The sequence below is a fragment of the Dictyostelium discoideum genome (assembly GCF_000004695.1).
Source record: "Dictyostelium discoideum AX4 chromosome 4 chromosome, whole genome shotgun sequence".
In the NCBI taxonomy this organism is placed as follows: Eukaryota; Evosea; class Eumycetozoa; order Dictyosteliales; family Dictyosteliaceae; genus Dictyostelium; species Dictyostelium discoideum.
This window is the reverse complement of record NC_007090.3, coordinates 4,818,160-4,834,708: the sequence shown is the minus strand read 5'-3', so window position 1 is coordinate 4,834,708 and position 16,549 is coordinate 4,818,160. Positions and strand designations below refer to the sequence as shown.

The 16,549-nt window shown below is 21.5% G+C and overlaps 5 protein-coding genes across 5 annotated transcripts; 2 read left to right on the top strand and 3 right to left on the bottom strand.

Annotated features, from left to right (window-relative positions):
- Positions 1-1,002: 1,002 nt before the first annotated feature.
- On the top strand, positions 1,003-5,804 carry abcC5 (ABC transporter C family protein; the record flags this gene model as incomplete). The annotated part of the gene is made up of 4 exons (XM_632523.1): positions 1,003-1,544; positions 1,694-1,961; positions 2,077-2,482; positions 2,638-5,804. 4 exons carry the CDS (start codon positions 1,003-1,005, stop codon positions 5,802-5,804), a joined length of 4,383 nt encoding a protein of 1,460 aa, XP_637615.1.
- Positions 5,805-7,890: 2,086 nt separating this feature from the next.
- DDB_G0286815 (hypothetical protein) lies at positions 7,891-8,176 on the bottom strand (the record flags this gene model as incomplete). Its single annotated transcript, XM_632522.1, has 2 exons — positions 7,891-8,088; positions 8,129-8,176. The coding sequence occupies 2 exons, from the start codon at positions 8,174-8,176 to the stop codon at positions 7,891-7,893; spliced, it is 246 nt and encodes an 81-aa protein (XP_637614.1).
- A 346-nt stretch (positions 8,177-8,522) lies between these two features.
- DDB_G0286675 (hypothetical protein) lies at positions 8,523-8,814 on the top strand (the record flags this gene model as incomplete). Its single annotated transcript, XM_632521.1, has 2 exons — positions 8,523-8,535; positions 8,606-8,814. 2 exons carry the CDS (start codon positions 8,523-8,525, stop codon positions 8,812-8,814), a joined length of 222 nt encoding a protein of 73 aa, XP_637613.1.
- Positions 8,815-9,560: 746 nt separating this feature from the next.
- Positions 9,561-12,857, bottom strand: DDB_G0286673 (hypothetical protein; the record flags this gene model as incomplete). The annotated part of the gene is made up of 1 exon (XM_632520.1): positions 9,561-12,857. One exon carries the CDS (start codon positions 12,855-12,857, stop codon positions 9,561-9,563), a length of 3,297 nt encoding a protein of 1,098 aa, XP_637612.1.
- A 591-nt stretch (positions 12,858-13,448) lies between these two features.
- sir2B (ankyrin repeat-containing protein) lies at positions 13,449-16,028 on the bottom strand (the record flags this gene model as incomplete). The annotated part of the gene is made up of 3 exons (XM_632519.1): positions 13,449-15,445; positions 15,557-15,707; positions 15,840-16,028. The coding sequence occupies 3 exons, from the start codon at positions 16,026-16,028 to the stop codon at positions 13,449-13,451; spliced, it is 2,337 nt and encodes a 778-aa protein (XP_637611.1).
- Positions 16,029-16,549: the final 521 nt, after the last annotated feature.

The window sequence follows — 16,549 nt, the reverse complement described above, 5'->3', positions numbered from 1 at the left end:
TTGGAAATAAAAAAAAAAAAAAAATTTACATGTATTTATTACAATTTTTTAAAATAAATTTGATTTTAGTGAATAATTTTTATTTAAAAATTTTTTTAAATAATTTATTAATTATTTATTAGTTTGTTATTTAGTTTTTTTAATTTTGGCCAACTCTGAAGCTATGCCAATTGATTTCTTTTTAATGGAGCTTCAGTGAATTTCTTTTTATAAAAAAGAAAACTGGCAGTTTAATAGAAAAACAGTGTTAAGTATAAAAAAAAAAAAAAAAAAAAATAATTTTGAATTATTTAAAAAATCTGTGAACAAAGATTATTACATTGCTTTTTAATTGATTAATATTTGGTTTTTATTTTAATTTTTTCATTTTTTTTTTTTTTTTTTACTCAACACTGTTTTTTTAACTTTTTTTTTTTTTAAATTTTTTTTTTTTTTTTATTATCATTATTTTGATTGATGCATCAATATAATTTTTTTGTGTAACCACAATCAAATTTAGTAACATGTCGAAAATTTTGAATTTTCCATAGAAATTAATTGTGCAAAAATAAACTTTTTTTTTTTTTTTTATATTTTTTTTTAAAAAAAAGATTTTTTTTTAAAATTTTTTATTCATTTTCATGACACATGTCAAATCATTCACATCAATCGACATACAAAAAGTCATTGTGTGAGGCACACACAAAAAAAATAAAAATAAAAAAAAAAGAATTAATTTTAAACAAATAAAATAAAATAAATAAAGAAATAAAAAAAAAAAATAAATAAAAAAATAAATAAAAAAAAATAAAATAAAATAAAATAAAATAAAATAAAAATAAAATAAAATAAAAATAAAATATAACATATAACATATAATATTATAAAACATATATGCTATATAGCATATAATAATATAATATAATATATTATAATATAATATAATATAATATAATATAATATAATATAATATATAACATATAATATTATAAAATAAAATAAAATAAAATAAAATCTAATAAAATGAAATATAACAATTTGGAGAATGATGATAGTGACATCCACAATAACAACAATAACAATGAAAGTGAAGGAGATAGTTTAATTGAATTGGAGGAAATAAACTTAGAAGGTAATAATAATAATGATATTAATAATAATAATAATATTAATAATAATAATGATAGTCTAGATTATGAAAATAATAAAGGTAGTAAAAAAAAGAACAATAAAAAATATGTAATATTAAATGAAGAAGAAGATATAAATGATAAAAAGGTAGAAAATGGTGAGAATGAAACATCATCATTTACATATGGACATGATAATGAGTTTAAAGATTTACCACTTCCCAAAAAAGGATTTGGAGGATTAAAATCATTAGAAGAGAATGCAAATTTCTTATCGAGTATGACATATTTATGGGCAGATAAATTCGTTTTATATTGTTTCAAAAATATTTTACAATTGGATGAAATTTGGGAATTAGCAAGTTATGATAAATCAAGTTACCTATTTGATATAATGGATAAAAATTGGCAAAATGAATTAAAAAATAGTAAAAAGTAATTTATGTTTGTTTGTTTTATTTTTTATTTTTTATTTTTTTTATTTTAGAAATAATTATTAATATTTTATTTTTATTTTTATTATTATTTTTATTATTATTATTATTATTATTATTATTATTATTATTATATTATTTTTTCAAAAGACCAAATTTTATGAAAGCAGCATTTAAATCATTTGGAAAACATTTTGCATTAAGTTGGGTTCATTTTGGATTAAATGTAATTAGTCAATTTATTGGACCAATATTTTTAAAGAAAATTGTTTCATTCGTAATTCAATATAGAGAGAATCCTGGATCAGTTGATCCAAATTTAGGTTATTATTATGCGTTAATTTTATTTGTAAATTCAATGTTAGGTTCGATATTCCTTTATCAATCTAATATGATAACTTCAAGAACTGGTAATAGAGTATGTATATTAATACATAGATATATTATTCATTTTCATTGTTTATATATAATACTAATAATAATAATAATAAAAATTTCTTTATAATAATTATAATAATAATAATAATAAAAAGTTAAAATCATTAATTGTATTATATGTTTATAAAAAATCATTAAAATTAACAAATTCAAGTAGATCAAAAAAAAGTAATGGTGAAATTGTAAATTTAATGAGTAACGATGCACAAAGATTATTAGAGTTATTTCAAATGGTTAATACTTTAATATTTGCAGTACCTATGATTATAGTTTCAATGATATTATTATATGATTGTGTTGGATGGCCATCATTTGTAGCATTATTAGTTATGGGTATATCATTACCATACAGTTTAAATAGAGGTTCACAATTATCAATCTATAGAAGAAAATTAGTTGGTTTCACTGATCAACGTATTAAAGTTGTTAATGAAATGTTTCAAGCAATTAAAACTATTAAATTATATGCATGGGAAGATTATTTCTCTCAAAAAATGATGTGTAAGTTTTTTTTTTTAAATTTTTAAATTTTATTTATTCACAAAAAAAAAAAAAAAGAAATTTCTATTAATTCAAATTATTATTATTATTATTATTATTATTATTATTATTATTATTATTATTATTATTATTATTATTATTATTATTATTATTAGCAAAACGTGGTGAAGAAATTAAATTTTTAACACAATTTGTTAGATTTAGATATAGTTTAATTGTTGTTGTTCAATCAATTCCAACAATTATTTCAATATTTATGTTTACAGTTTATTATTTAGTTAATAGTAAATTACCAGCGGATAAAATATTTGCAGCTGTTGCATATTTAAATATTATTCGTGTTCCATTCACTTTCTTACCATATGGTTATAATATTTACATTCAATTTAAGGTTTCAATTGAACGTGTTGTTAATTTTTTAAATATGGATGAAATTAATCAAGGTGATGATAAAAATAATGAAATTAATGTTAATGTTTGTGATCAACAAAAACAACAACAAACTGATATTGGGATTTATATGGATAATACTACTTTTTCTTGGGCAATTAAACCTCAAACTAATCCACCACCACCAAGAACAACACCAAGTAATGATAAAAGTTCACCTAGTGGCAATAATAGTAATAATGAAAAAAAAGAAGTTCAAGTATCATTTTCATTAAAAAATACAAGTTGTCAAGTTAAAGAAAAAGGATCATTATTAATGGTAATCGGACCAGTTGGTAGTGGTAAATCATCATTTTGTCAAGCATTGTTAGGTGAGATGGAATTAGAGAATAATGGATCTTTAAGAGTGGTTGGTAGTATTGCATATGTTTCACAGAGTGCATGGATTATGAATGCATCGTTAAAGGATAATATTCTATTTGGTAAAGAGTATAATAAGGAGAGATATGAAATGGTATTGAATTGTTGTGCACTTTTACCCGATCTTGCATTATTCCCACAAGGTGATCTTATTGAGATTGGTGAACGTGGTATTAATTTATCTGGTGGTCAAAAACAACGTGTCGCAATTGCACGTGCAGTTTACTCTGATTCAGATATCTATATTTTAGATGATATTTTATCAGCTGTCGATGCACATGTTGGTAAACACCTTTTCTATAATTGTATCAAAGGTATTCTAAAGGAGAAAATAGTAGTATTAGCAACGAATCAGTTAAACTATTGTCCATATTCAACTCAAACTTTAATATTGAAAACTGGTGGTGAAGTCGAACAATATGATACCTTTGAAAATATAATTTCAACAATCAATTCTGCTTATGGTAATAGTAGTTTATTCAGCGAACTTTTAAAACAATATGCTCACATGGCTGGTGATAGTGATAAAGATAGTGATGAAATCGTTGATGATGAAATGATAAAATCAAAAGAAAACAACAATGATCTTTACGATGGTAAATTAACAACAATCGAAGAAAGAGAAGAAGGTTCGGTATCTTTTAAACATTATATGTATTATGTAACTGCTGGTGGTGGTTTCTTATTTTTAATTGCACTACTTGGTTATTGTATTGATACTTCAACTTCAACATTTACAAATTGGTGGTTAAGTAATTGGTCATCAAAACATACATCAACAGGTATTAATAATAATAATAGTAGTAGTAGTAATAGTATTAGTAGTAGTAGTAGTTATATTATTGATAGTTTAAGTAGTTTAAATATAAATGAAGATGGTGATATTGAAAATGCAGGTGAATTTCTTGGAGTATTTATTGCAATTGGTGTACTTACAGTTTTATTAATTATTGTTCGTACAATTGTATTCTTTGAATATTCAATTAGAGCAACAACAGAAATTCATAAGAGATTATTTTGGTCAATTCTTAGAGCACCAATGTGGTTCTTTGATACTGTACCATTGGGACGTATTTTAAATAGATTTACAAGAGATACCGATATTGTGGATATGTTGTTAACAAATTCTTTAAATCAATTTTTAAATTTTTCAACCAATTGTATAGCGATTTTAGTAATCATATCGATAGCAACACCTTGGTTATTATTACCAATGACACCAATTATAATTTTATTCTACTTTATTCAATACTTTTATAGAAGAACTTCAATTCAAATTCAAAGAATCGAATCAATTACTAGATCACCAATTTTCTCACATTTTGCAGAGACATTGAATGGTGTGATCACTTTAAGAGCGTTTAGAAAAATGGGTGAAAATGTTTTAAAGAATCAAGCATTGTTGGATGATAATAATAAATGTTATTTAACATTACAAGCAATGAATCAATGGTTAGGTTTACGTTTAAGTGTACTTGGTAATTTAATTACACTCCTTAGTTGTATTTTTATTACGGTCGATCGTTCAAGTATTGCAATTGCAAGTGTAGGTTTATCAATTAGTTATACACTTAGTCTTACAACCAATTTAAATAAAGCAACTCAACAATTGGCAGAATTAGAAACTAAAATGAACTCTATCGAAAGAATTAGCTATTACACTGAAAATGTACCACAGGAACCCGATCAAATCATTGAATCAAATAGACCACCAATGGGTTGGCCATCACTTACAAATTCAAATCATACTCCACCCATCATTTTCGAAAATGTTGTAATGAGTTATCGTCAAGGTTTACCTGCAGTATTGAAAGGTATTTCATTTGAAATTAAAGCAGGTGAAAAGATTGGAATTTGTGGTAGAACAGGTAGTGGTAAGAGTAGTTTATTGTTGGCATTGTTTCGTATCGTAGAGTTATCAAGTGGTAGAATTATCATTGATGGCCTTGATATATCAAAGATTGGTTTAAAAGATTTACGTAGTCAATTGGCTATTATCCCTCAAGAACCAGTAATGTTCACTGGTACTCTCAGAAGTAATTTAGATAGTTTATCAGAGCATACAGATTCAGAGTTATGGGATGTCCTAAAAGAGATTCAGTTATATGAACATGTTAAAAAGGTATCGGTCGCTGATGAGGGTTTAGATCTTAGGGTTAATGATAATTGGTCACAAGGTCAAAAACAACTCATTGGTCTTGGTCGTGCATTATTAAAGAAACCTAAAATTTTAGTATGCGACGAAGCAACAGCAAGTGTCGATTCTCTAAGTGATGAATTAATTCAAAGAATTATTCGTGAAAAGTTTAAGGATGCAATCATTTTAACAATCGCTCATAGACTAAACACCATTGTTGAAAGTGATAGAATTATGGTTTTAGATTCTGGTTCAATCGTCGAATTTAATAAACCATCAATATTGGCTCAAAATGAAAATAGTTTATTCAATTGGTTAATTGATGAAACTGGTACTCAAAACTCTCAATATTTAAGATCTTTAATCAAACATTAAATAAAAAAAAAAATTTATTAATTATTATTTTTATAACTTGTTAATTTTATTTATTTTTTAAATAGTTTTTGAAAACTATTTCAATTTGGGATTGGTTATAAATATATTATATATTTTTACAGATTTTGGAATATAAATCTACCATTTAATTAATTTCCAATTATTTGGTATGATAATGTATTATTTAATTTCTTAATCATATATTGTTTGAAAACTGCTAAACTTGAAAAAGATAATTTTTAATTATTTGAATTTTGTTGATCAGTTTTATTATTCATAATTTTTATTTTATATAGTTTTATTTTTTAATTTTCTTCTTAAAGGGATCTTGTTTCAATTTTATTTTTTCTTGGTAATTTATTGCTGGTAAAATTGGAAGTTCTGGAAATAATTGGGAATAATAATAATTGGGAATAATAATAATTGGGAATAATAATAATTGGGAATAATAATAATTGTAAAATATTAATTAATTTCTTTTTTAAAAATACAGTATTCGTTGCTTCATATGATAAAATCGTTCCAATCCTAAGTTGAATAAAATTGTTTGTTTTCGTTTGATCATTTAATTTTGAATGTAAAAAATTAATAATAGTTTCAAGTAATTCAATGGTTTGAGAATCTGTGTTACAATTAACATTACAAACAATACTATCATTAATAACAGTATCGATTAAACTTTTAAAATCAAAGAATAGGTGCCAATCACTATTTGAAATGATTAATATAATTAATTCAGGATTTGATGTTTAATAAAAATGGAACTGTAAATGTTTTATTATTATTATAACTATAATTATTATTATTATTATTATTATTATTATTATTATTATTATTATTATTATTATTATTATTATTATTATTATTATTATTATTATTATTATTATCAAACTTATTATAAAAAAATAAATAGCATTTTTTATTAAAATTTAATTAATACTAAAAGATATTCGGGTTATTTTTTTTTTAAAAATAATTATAATAATTATTAGAAAATAGGATATTTTATTAAAATATAATATATAAAAAAATCTTGAATCTTATGGAAAATCATCACTGGTGATTTAAGTAATCAATTTTAATTTTTGGAGAATAAGATGTTTAAAAAATAATAAAATAAATTATAAATTGGAAAATTTTATAATATTCAACATATTTATTTAAAATATATGTAATCCCAAAAAAATAGGATATAAAATAATAAAATTAATAAAATTTATCTTTTTTTATATAAAAAATAATAAATTTTAAAAAAAAAAAAATATTTATATATATTTTTATTATTTTTAAAAAATATAGGAATTGAATTAATAAAAATAAGATACAAAAAAAAAAAAATAAAAAAAAAAAAATAAAAAAAATTTACAAAAATAATTTTGCTTTTTTGGCACAACAATGTCCAATAAATTTAGTTAGTTTCAAATAATAATTAAATCAAAATAGCTTTAATATTAATTATTTCTTTTTATTTAAAAAATTAGTAATATAGAAAATTTCTTTTTTTTTAACATATTTTAAAATTATTAATTAATATTTAATAAATTTTATTATTAGTATTTTTTTAATATTTAAATTATAAATAAATGATTATTAAATTATTATTATTCACTAAATAATATTATTTTTTGATTAATTTTTATAATAAATAAGGAAAAAATTATTTAAAAAAATAAAAATTCTTATATTTTAATATTTTTTATTTATTTTTTATTATTTTATTAAAGTTTTTAATAATATATAATATCATATATTAAACTATAGTTTTATGTTTTAAAAAATGAGAAATTACAATAGTATTATTTCCTATTAATTGTTGTAAATCAATAAATTTTTTATAATTTAATGACAAATTAATATTCAATTTTTATTAAATAATATTAGATTTTATCAATTTTTAATTTACATTAATATTTTTTTTATGGCCAGATTCTTTTTTATTATTTTATGATAATTTAATAATAAAGTGTGATTAAATATTTATTAGAAATTGATATTAGTTTGTTTTAAATTTTATTAAATTATACTGTCGTTTCTTAAAATATGAGTTTTTGCGGTAGTTTAATTTCTCACAAAATAGTAAAATTTCTTAGGTATTTTCTCCGGTGAAAAGTGTTATATAATCTAATTTCAAAATTGGGAATTCGGATGAAATATTAACGAAATCTTTTAAAATTGAAAGAGAATCTTCTTTTTCAGGATATTCTATTAATATTTTAAAAATAAAAAACTGAAATGATAGGATCTTGATATAATTCAAGTTTATACGGTGTTGGAGAAGGTGAACCTTTACAATAATATTTTAAAAATAAAAATTGAAATAAAACAATTGAGATTAAAAAAAAAAAAAAAATTATCTTTTTTGGTGTGGCCATAAATTTTTTTTTTTTTTTTTTAAGACTTTTTTATTTTAAGAATTCTTGATATTTCAAAATCCAAAGGCCCATTTATAATAATAATTAATATAACAAGTAATCATTTATGAATAAATAATTCACAAGTCAAATAGAAAAATATAATGGGGGGAGATTGTGTTTTTTGATATAAAAAAAAATAAAAATGAAAAAACAAAAAGTATGATTTTAAAAAATAAAATTAAAAAATTATTTGTTTTTCTATTCTTTTTTTTAAAAAAAAAAACTATAAATTGTAACCAAATTAGAAAAAAAAAATATTAAATCAAACTCTAATTTTTAAACAAGAAACTATTAAAATTTTAAAATGACCCTATTTTGTAAGTTTTTTTCCTAAAAAAAAAAAAATTATTTAAATTTATTATTTTATTAATAAATAATTTTTAAAAGCATCATTATCATCATTAAGCACTGGTTCTTTGAAATCAAGTGTTTCATCAATTGAAACTGGTAGTTCAAGTGGTTCATTTGGTTCAAATGAAACATCGGGATGGGGTAGCCACCATTGGAATAGTTGTCATCCATGTCCACCACCACGTCCAATTTGTCGTCCATGTCCACCATGTCGTCCAGAACCAAGATGCCATTATAAATATTAAAATAGATTTTTAATAAATAAAAAAATTCCATTAAAAATAAATTTCCTATGCAATTTAATTTTTTTAAACATTATATTTTTAATTTACCTAGCAAACTTTTTTGAATTAAATGGAAAATGGATTTAGTGGTCACAATGACGCAAAAAAAAAAACGATTGCAAATATCTTAAATGGCAGTAACAATAGCTTTAAAAAAAAAAAAAAAAATTGGATATAGATAATCAAAAAACTTTTTATCCAGTTTTACAGTGAAAAATCCCTACCTTTAATGTATAAACTATTATTAATCAATAAGTAATTTTTTTTTTTTTTTTTTTTTTGGTTTAAAAAAAAAAAACTTTCGTTTTAATGAGTTTTTTTTTTTTTGACCAAAATTTAATATTATTTTCAAAACAAACCAATCTTTATTAAAATATAACAGTTTTGAAAGGGTGAAATTTTTTTTTTTTTGTACAAAGTATTATATTTTGGGCAGTGACAAAAATTATATTTTAACTTCAATACTCAAGAAAATTTTTAACTTAATATTGAAAAATTTCAAATGGTTGTTTTTGTTGTAATTTCTAATTCTTTTTTTTTTTTTTTTTTTTTTTTTTTTTTTTTTTTTTGCCAAATATATTTTTTTGAAAAAAAAAAAAAAAAAAAAAAAAAAAAAAAAAAAAAAAGGAATGTGTGAGGATAATATTACGTGTATTTTAAATTTATTTAATTTTTTTTATTTTATGATTTATTTTTTATTTTGTTATTTAGTATTTAATAAAAGGTTTTATTTTTTTCATCATATAATCTTTGAAAACTGGTGATGCACAATATGATAATTTTTTCTCGACATTTAAAATGTAGGTCGTTTTAAATGGCAAGAATTCAACATATACATTACATGGATTATCTGTTGACAATAACCAATGACAAAGATGAAAACAACATTCTGAAACAGCACAAATTAATAATTCTTGTGACATTGTTTGTAAAAACTCTGTACTGAATATCTTGAGGAATCTATGAGAAAAAAGGTATTTAAAAGTTACTAAATCAACACCGTCATCATTTCTAATAATTCTTTTTAAAAAATCTGAATAAATTAATTTTGCATGATTATCTGTAAACATTTGAATAGTTATTAATTTTTCAATTACATCAATTCTTCTATTCTTTATTGAATGATATATTGAATCTTGAAAAACACTATCACTCGTGTATGCAAATGAAAACGTATAATTTCTAGTGAATAATTGGTCCATTGTATCAAATATTGATTGAGCTTGATGTGTTTTAAATTTATCAAGGAAATTGGTATTGTATAGATTTCTAATCTTTTTTTTATCTTTACTTTTACTCTGATAATTGCCACTAAAACCTGTGAAATTACCACCTAGAATAAATTGACTTTGATCACTACCTAATTCATTATTATTATTACTACTACTAATACTACTAATACTACTAATACTACTAATACTACCAATACTACTACTACTACTATAAAAACCACTACCACCACCATTGACTGAATCTTCAGTACTTGCAAAAACACTACCACCAATACTACCGATATAGGGAATGTTGTTATTGGTGCCATCATAAGCAGTGTCATTATAGGTATCAATTCTTCTTCTACCACGTCCACCACCATGTTTATTTTTTGGCTTTCTTCTTCTAGATTGATATAAATCTTGGTCTTCTAATTCTTGTTGTTCATAAATTGACATTATTGGTTTATCTGATTTTGGAAGTATTTCATCATCCAATTGAATTGTTGGTAATTTTGGAAGTTTTGGAAATAATTGTGAATCCCAATCAAACAAATTTTTATATTTTAATAAAAGTTGTAAAATTTTAATGGATTTCTTTTTTAAAAGTGCAATCTTTGTTGCATCGTTGGAAATTATTGTTTTTTCAGTGTGATTTTCTTGTTGATTCGTTGTTCCAAATCCAAATCCAAATCCAAATCCTTCTTTTGAATTTCTTTGATAAATTTTATTTGAATGTAAAAAATCAATAACAGTTTCAATTAATTCAATGGTTTGAGAATCGGTATTTGGATTACTAATATTACAAACATTGCTATCACTAATAACTGTATCGATTAAACCTTTAAAATCAAATAATTTATGCCAATTACTTTTCGAAATGATTAATTTAATTATGTCAGGATTAGATGTTTTAAATGAAACTGGAACCATTATAATACCTGCGCCATAATTATTATTATTATTACATATTGTATTTAATAATAATTCTATAAGTTCAAAATCATTGGAAAATAAAACTTTTTCAACGAGATATGTAATTGATAAACTTCTAAAATTAATGAATTTAATAAATGATGTTAAATTTGATTTAAAATTATTCTTTTCTGAAAAGAAATCACACAATGTTTCATCTAAAACTTTTGCGTGTACATAGGTTTGTTTACGTGATGTTTCTTTAAATTTTAATAAACTTGAAATATATAATTCACTCGAAATTGGTAAAAGTTTTGATTTTAAACAATTTAAAAATGATTTTGAATTTGAATTGAATTCTTTAACACTTGATAGTTTGTCAATGAATTTTGATATCTTTTCACTATCTTGAATTGAGCAATCTTTGAAATAATCTTTATTTAATGGATTTTCATCATCAATTTTAAATATTAAATTTCTTTCAGCATCTGAATGAAAGTGATTTAAAAATTGGTCAAGTAATTCTACATCTGCTGTTTTTATAATATTCAAATGATATAAACTTTGTGGAATTAATTCTGCCTTTGAAACATGTTTCATTGTTCCAGCATTATCAATTGAAGATTTTAATCTATCGAAAATGAATCGTGTAGATTCTAATGTTAATGAATCAATTGGAAATAGTGACTCAATTATCTTAATTTTCAATGTAAAATTAAAACTTGAAATAGCTTGTAAAATTTCTACTTTTTGACCTGCTTTATAACTATTTGGATTAAGTGATAATGTATTATATGATCTAATTTCTAAATCTGTAAATTTGTATGCTACATTAACGAAATCTTTTAAAATTGAAAGAGAATCTTCTTTTTCAGGATATTCAATTAATATTTTAAAAAAATAAAAAACTGAAATGGTACGATTTTCATATAATTCATTCTTTTGATAACTCTTTTCTAAATAACTATAAATTGATTTTGGAAGATATGGTGATTGCTTTTGAATTGTTTTAGCAATATAATCACCATCACGATATATACTTTTTTCATTTTTAACGAATCCTCTATTAAGTAATTCAATTTTAATTTTTTCAGGTATTACTGACATAACTGCAAGATTAAAAAATTCTCTTGATGTCATTAAACCAATATTATTACTACTACTATTATTATTATTATTATTATTTGATTGTAAAGATTCACCATATAAACTTGGATTATTTAAAATTAATTGTAACATATATGCATTATAATTTCTATTTTGATTGAATAACTCTGATTGAGTGCATTGAAGAGTATCTTTTTTCTTTTCCCAAAAAAATTGAAAAACTTCAAATGATTGTTTTTGTTCTTCTTCATTTCTATAATATTGTTTACTTGCAATTTCTAATGCCATATCCATTGAATTATTATTTGTCGGTAAATTATATTCTTCAATGAATAATTTTAATGCCATTAAATTTGAATGTTTAATTGAATTTAAAATTAAATCGATTTGATTCATTTGATAATACTTGTTTTGATAGATTAGTTTTAATAAATCTTTATCATGTTTACATTCTTGTAATAGTAATTCTATTGCTTTTTTCTTTATAATTAATTCTTCATTACTAATTAATTTATACTTTAATAATGACCATAAATTTCTTTTAACAATCCATGATAAAGAAATTATATTTTTAAATTGTACTCTATCAGAAGGTACAATAAATTTACCACTACTAAGACTATCATCATCATCATATTTATAAATGACTGTTGTTGAAATGATTTTATAAAATATTAAATTTCTAATAAACAAATTTTTATAAACTTTCCAAAATAGATTTTCATCTACATAATTATTATTATTATTATTATTATTTGTGTGTAAATTCATTTTATAATCTTTAGTGTAAAAAAAAAAATTGGAATGAAAAAAAAAAAAAAAAACAAGCTTTTTAAAGTATAAAAAAAAATAAAAAAAAAAAAAAATAAAAAACAAAAAAATATCTTTTGTTATTATCCTAATAATTCAAAAATAAATATCTGGGTCAAAAAAATGTTTTTTTTTATTTTTAATTTTTAATTTTTTTGGGATTTTATGAAAATGTTATTGTTTGTAAAAAAAAAAACATAAGAAGATATTTTTATTTTAATTTTATCAAAATGATATTATTTGTGAAAAAAAAAACTACCGAAGATATTTTGTTCTTTTTTTTTTTTATAAAATGATGTGGGGTTGGATTGGGTAAAATTAAACAATAATATATTTTTAATTTTATAAAAATGATATCATTATCTGTGAAAAAAAAAAAACTACTGAAGATATTTTGTTTTTTTTTTTTATAAAATAATGTGGGGTTGGACTGAGTAAAATGATGCAGTGTTTGGTTGAGTAAAATTAAACAATAATATTTTTTTTTTTTTTTTTTTTTTTTTATTCTTTTATTTTTTTTTTTTACTTTTTTTTTTTTTATTTAATTATTATTTAAAATGAATTAAATAGAGTATTGAAATAATCAACACCTTTATCACAATCACCTAAAATTACTATATCTCTATTACCTCTTGCTTCAACTATTAATTCATTATTATCATTATCATTTGATGATTCACCACTTTCATTTTCTTGTTGTTGTTTTAATTTTTCCTTTCTTTCTAAATCCATTGTATTTACAAATGGACCAGTTGATTCGAAATTGAATAGTAATCTTGGAACATCAGAAGCAACATCATTAACAAGTGAAGCGAATGGATAAACTATTAAACTTGTACCCATTACAATTAATAGATCAGCTTTTCTAAAATCTGTGATTGTATTTACTCTAAAGTCTTGAGAGAGTGGTTCACCAAAGAACACAACATTTGGTCTGATGACATGTCTGCATTCAGGTTCCGTACAAAATGGTAAACCACCTCTACCAATTTCTCTCCAAATTCTATCACTCTTATCAGTGTATTGTTTTTGACAAACTGTACAATACCATTGATCGAATGAACCATGAGCATGAATGATCTTATCGGTAGGAGTGCCTGTTCTCTCTTGTAAAGGGTCAACATTTTGAGTATAATTTCTTAATAAACATCCATACTTTTCATTTAAATCATTAATGAAATAATGGGATTTCGTTGATTTAATACCTGCACTAATACCATCATCACGATCATTATCATTTGATGCTTTAATAATGGGATAAAAGTGATCTCTTATCGCTTGATAAAATACATCTGGATGTTTCTCTAATATCTCCATTGAGAATGAAAATTGTTTATTCTTTGCCAACAATCCATCTTTAGTTCTATATGGTGGTATACCTGCATTGGCACTTATACCTGCACCACTTAATACAATTACATTTTTAAATTCACCTTTTTTAATTCCATTAATTACATTTTTTAATCTTTCAATTCCTTTTAATTTTAATTCTTCTTTATTTAATAATAATGATGATGATGATGATGATGATGATGATGATGATGATGATGATGATGATGATGATGTTGATGTTGATGATGATTGAAATACTCTTTTCTTTTCAATATCTAATTTATATGTTGAATTTGTTAATTTTAAATGATCTAAAAGTAATTGATAAATTTGAATATTTTTATTATTATAAGCTTGATGAATTGGTGTCCACCCATATTTATTTTCAATTGTTGGATCAGAACCAATACTAAGGAAATATTTAACCAATGGTAATGATTTATCTTCACCAACACATGCTAATATATGCAAAGCTGTTGCATTACCACTATCGATACCATTTACTTGAACACCACCTTCTTCAATTAAAACTTTACATGATTTTAAATTATTTTCAATATTATCAGAATTTACACAATTACAACATAAATGTAACGGTGTTGAACCATCTTTATCTTTTTTATCAATAATTTCCAATAATAATAAATTTAATTTATCTTTATCACTATCACCATCACTACAATTATTTTTAATTATTATCTTTTTTAATTGATTTATAAAAGTTTGAATTGATTTAAAGTTACCTTTAATTGCAGCTTCATGAATTGGTGAATTACCATATCTATTAATTGAATTCATTAGTTCAATACCACCAATATCTAATAGATACTCAATTGCTTCGGTGAAATCGATTATTGCTGCACAATGTAGTGATGTTGAATTATCCTTTTTAAAACTATTGATATCTGCATCACCCTCTTCAATCAATTTCTTTATCATCTTTAAATTCTTTCTTAATACTGACATTATCAATGGTGATACACCATGGACATTAAATTGATCAATCATCTTTTTAAATTCATTACTATTCATACTACTTTGATAATAGTCCATTATCTTTTCTGAAATTTCAAAATGATTATTTGTAATTGATAAAAATAAACTTGTCTCCATATCATTTGATAATATATTACCATTTGGCACTCTATTCATTGTAATCATCTTTTCAATTATATTTAAATCACCATTACATGCTGCAATATGAAATGCTGTATATCCTTTATTATTTAAAAATTATAAAAAAAAAAAAAAAAAAGTTAATAATTAAAAAAAAAATTAAAAAAAAAATATAAAAAAAAAAGAATTAATTATAATTGTACAATACAAACTTTTAATTGAAATTTCAATATTTCTTTCTAATAATAAAGTAACAACTTCAATTGATTTATTTGAAACAGCAACATGTAAAGGTGTCCAATTTAATGAATCTACTGAATTTATACTATTTGGTTCCTTTTGAATTATTTCTAAAACTTTTTCCTAATTTAAAAAAAAAAAAAAAAAAAAAAAAAAAAAAAGATTTAATTAAATTAATTAAACATTTAATATCTTAGAATTTTAAAAAAAAAAAAAAAAATAAAAAAAAAAAAAAAAAAAAAAAAAAATACAAACATGTTCATTATTATAAGAATGGATAAATAAATCACTCCATTCTTTTGGATATTTGGGTGGTTTTGATTCTTCTTCTTTTATAGTTTTATTAGGTTGATAAGAGTTTTTTATTGCCCAACCCAAATAAAAAAAAGGAAATGCTAAATAGCTATATGATTTATAAAGAATGTCCTTTAATATATTAATCATGTTATTTTATGTTTGTTAATTAAAAAAAAAAAAAAAAAATTTATAAAAAAATTGAAAAAAAAAAATAAAAAAAAAAAAAACAAATCTTTATTCTCATTTTTTGAAAACAATTAATTGAAAAATGATATTTTCAAAAAAAAAAATTCTTTGAATATTTTAACCACACCTGGAAAATAATAATTATTTGCCAGAATAAAAAATATAAAAAATATAAAATTAATATTTTATTTATTTTTTTTTTGCCATAAATCTGAACTTCTTTTTTTTTTTGAATCCCACCAATTTAACCAGTTTTAATTTTATTATTATATTTTATTTTTACAAAATGATAAAATCTTTTTTTTTTTTTTTTATTTTTTTAACCGTTATGTCTAGAAAAGAAAAAAAAAAAAAAAAAAAAATAATAATATAAATTAAAAAAAAGGAACGAATTAAAAAAAAAAAAACTTTTTTATTCATTCTTTTTAAAAATGGGGTTACATGACACCAATGAAAAATATCTTTAAACATTCAATGTTTAA